The 3,644-nt window shown below is 57.7% G+C and overlaps 1 protein-coding gene across 2 annotated transcripts in view; it reads left to right on the top strand.

Moving 5' to 3' along the window:
• LOC107307767 (DNA polymerase delta catalytic subunit-like) overlaps positions 1 to 3,525 on the top strand; it is a 12,322-nt gene extending 8,797 nt beyond the window's left edge. Inside the window, exon 3 of one of the 2 annotated variants that reach the window (XM_015851272.2) lies at positions 3,107 to 3,525. In XM_015851272.2, coding sequence (XP_015706758.1) covers positions 3,107 to 3,343 — 237 coding nt within the window. In that variant the 3' untranslated portion in view covers positions 3,344 to 3,525. Of the gene's footprint in view, positions 1 to 2,931; positions 3,057 to 3,106 lie in introns of those variants that run through there. The other variant, XM_015851273.2, reaches the window with a different exon arrangement.
• Positions 3,526 to 3,644: the final 119 nt, after the last annotated feature.

The raw sequence follows: 3,644 nt of genomic DNA, 5'->3' as shown, positions 1-3,644 counted from the left end.
CAGATATCGGCTGCGGGCTGGAGACTATCGCAGGTCAGTGAGACCCTATAAGGGATATAGGGACCCTATAGATCCTATAAGGGATATATGGGCCCTATAGGGGGGGATATGGGATGATAGGGACCCATAGGGGATGGTATGTGCCGCATAAGGGATGATATGTGACGGCTGCCGTGCCTGGAGATATCGCAGGTCAGTGAGACCCTATAGGGGATATAGCGACCCTATAGGGGATATATAGGCTCTATAGACCCTATAAGGGGTATAGACCCTATAGGGGGGGATATGGGCCCTATAAGGGATATAGACCCTATAGGGGGGGATATGGGCCCCATAAGGGATGATATGTGACGGCTGCCGTGCCTGGAGATATCGCAGGTCAGTGCCACCCTATAGGGGGTATAGGGACCCTATAAGGGGTATATGCCCTATAAGGGGTTATATGGGCCCTATAGGGGATATATGGACCCTATAAGGGTTATATGGGATGATAGGGACCCATAGGGGATGGTATGTGACGGCTGCCGTGCCTGGAGATATCGCAGGTCAGTGCCACCCTATAGGGGGTATAGGGACCCTATAGACCCTATAAGGGGTATAGACCCTATAGGGGGGGATATGGGACCCATAGGGGATGATATGTGACGGCTGCTGTGCCTGGAGATATCGCAGGTCAGTGCGACCCTATAAGGGGGAATATGGGCCCTATAAGGGATATGGGCCCTATAAGGGATGATAGGGACCCATAGGGGATGGTATGTGCCCCATAAGTGCCGTGTGCCCCATAAGTGCCGTGTGCCCCATAAGTGCCGTGTGCCCCATAAGTGCTGTGTGCCCCATAAGTGCTGTGTGCCCCATAAGTGCTGTGTGCCCCATAAGTGATACCAGGTGCCCCATAAGTGCCGTGTGCCCCATAGAGTGGCCCATGTTGTGGCCCAATAATGCCTCTTGGTGCCCAATAAAGTGCCTGTAGTGTGCGCTCCAATAGAGTGCTCGTAGGTGCCCCATGAGAGTGTCCGATTGGTGTGTCCCACGGAGTCGATGAAGGGCTTATTTGGCGTTTCCATGAAGATCGAAGCAGGCCACGCAGCAGGTCGTGGAGTTGTTGGATGTTCCATTTCTGTTGTCGAATAAAGCGTAACGTACGCGATAACTCCTCGGTCATGATTTGCCATCTAAGAATGGTGTGTTGGAGGTCAGCAACGCGTCAGTCGGGGCCGCCTATGGGGCAAAGATGTAGTGGGGCAGCTGTAATCTGGGTCTTAGGGGGTCATCTCAACGTGGGGCACAATGTAGGGGCAAGGGGGCAGCTATGGGGCTTGGGGTTCTACTCGCGCGGGAGATGTGGGGGCAGGGGGGGCAGCTATGGCGGCTGGGGTCTCCTATGGGGGGAGGGTGTTCTGGGGCAAGGGGGGAACTATGGGCGTGGGGTTCTCTATGGGCGAGCATGTGGGTCCAGGGGGGACGTGGGCTGGGGTTCCTCTCATGGGGGAGAGGACTGATGGGGCAACCAGGGGAGGATAGATGGGGCTCGCAGGGGGGTCTCTATGGGGGGAGATGTGGGGCAAGGGGGAAAGCCCTATGGGGCTGGGGTCTCTATGGGGGACAGATGTGGGGCAGGGGGCGCTCCATGCGGGCGGGGTCTCTATGGGGCTGGGGTCTACTATGGGGCGTGGGCTACTCTACTGGGGGGATGTAGGCCAGATGTGGGGCAGGGAGGGGAAACTATGGGGTTGGGGTCCCTCTATGGGGGGGGATGTGGGGTAGGCAGGATGTGGGGCACAGAGGGGATGTGGGGGCTGGGGTCTCCTTATGGTGGGGGATGTGGGGCAGGGGGGGGATGTGGGGCAGCATGGGGGCAGGTGTGGGCAGGGGGGGATATGGGCTGGGGTCTCTATGGGGCAGAGGTGGGGCGGGGCGGAGCTATGGCGGGCTGGGGTCTCTATGGGGGGAGATAGTGCCGGCGCTACAGGGGGCAGCTATGGGGCTGGGGTCTCCTATGGGGGAGATGTGGGGCAAGGGGGAAGCTATGGGGGCTGGGGTCTCTATGGGGGGAGATGTGGGGCAAGGGGAAAGCTATGGGGCCTGGAGGTCTCTATGGGGGGATGATGGGGGCAGGGGGAAGCTATGGGGCTGGGGTCTCTATGGCGGGGAAGATGCCTGTGGGCAGCGGGGGGATGTGGGGCCTTGGGGGTTCTATGGGCGCAGAGGTGGGGCAAGGCGGGGATCATGGGGCTGGGTCTCTTATGGGGCATGAGGCTGGGCGCGGGGGGAAGTATGGGGCTGGGGTCCTCTCTGGGGGGAGATGTGGGGCAGGGGGAAGCTATGGGGCTGGGGTCTCTATGGGGGGAGATGTGGGGCAGGGGGAAGCTATGGGGCTCGGGGTCTCTATGGGGCAGAGGTGGGGCAGATGGGGGACTATGGGGCTGGGGTCCTCTATGGGGGGAGCTGTGGGGCAGGGGGGGAAGCTATGGGGCTGGGGTCTTATAGGGGGCGAGATGTCTTGTGGGCAGGGGACGTGGGGAAGGGTCTCCTATGGGGCAGAGGTGGGGCAGGGGAAATATGGGCTGGGGTCTCTATGGGCCGGGGTTCTAAAGGGGGGGGATGTGGGGTGGCATAGTGGGGCAGGGGATGTGGGGCAAGGGTGGGCTATGGGGTGGGGGCAGGTGTAGGTGACAGGGGGGGTTATGTAGGGGCAGATTGGGGAGGGCAGGTGTGGGAGCAAAGGTGTGGGGCAGGGGGGATGTGGGGCAGATGAGGGGTAGGGGGGGACTATGGGGCATAGTGATCTGTCACTTTGGTGTCCCCATTGACCCCATAGCCTCCATTACCCCCATTAACCCCATATACCCCATTGACCCCAATAACCCCATATACCCTATTAACCCTATATACCCCATATACCCTATTAATCCTATATACCCCATATAGGTGGTGTATGGGGACACGGACTCGGTGATGTGCCACCTTGGGGTCCCCATTGACCCCAATACCCCCCTATATTGACCCTATATACCCCATATACCCCAATAACCCCATATACCCCAATAACCCTATTAATCCTATATACCCTATATACCCTATATACCCCATTGACCCTATACAGGTGGTGTATGGGGACACGGACTCTGTGATGTGCCTCCTGGGGGTCCCCATTGACCCTATATACCCCATATACCCCATATACCCCATATACCCTATTAACCCTATATACCCTATATACCCTATATACCCTATATACCCCATCCAGGTGGTGTATGGGGACACGGACTCAGTGATGTGCCTCCTGGGGGTCCCCATTGACCCCAATACCCCCATATACCCCATATACCCCATATATTGACCCCATATACCCCATATACCCCAATAACCCTATTAACCCTATATACCCCATACACCCCATACAGGTGGTGTATGGGGACACGGACTCAGTGATGTGCCTCCTGGGGGTCCCCATTGACCCCAATACCCCCATATACCCCATATACCCCAATACCCCCATATACCCCCCTATATTGACCCCATATACCCCAATAACCCCAATAACCCTATATACCCTATTAATCCCATATACCCCATTGACCCTATACAGGTGGTGTATGGGGACACGGACTCAGTGATGTGCCTCCTGGGGGTCCCCATTG

Source organism: Coturnix japonica, unplaced genomic scaffold, assembly GCF_001577835.2.
Source record: "Coturnix japonica isolate 7356 unplaced genomic scaffold, Coturnix japonica 2.1 chrUnrandom880, whole genome shotgun sequence".
Lineage (NCBI taxonomy): Eukaryota > Metazoa > Chordata > Aves > Galliformes > Phasianidae > Coturnix > Coturnix japonica.
The sequence above is the reverse complement of the archived record's forward strand: the minus strand, read 5'-3'. Positions and strand labels throughout refer to the sequence as shown.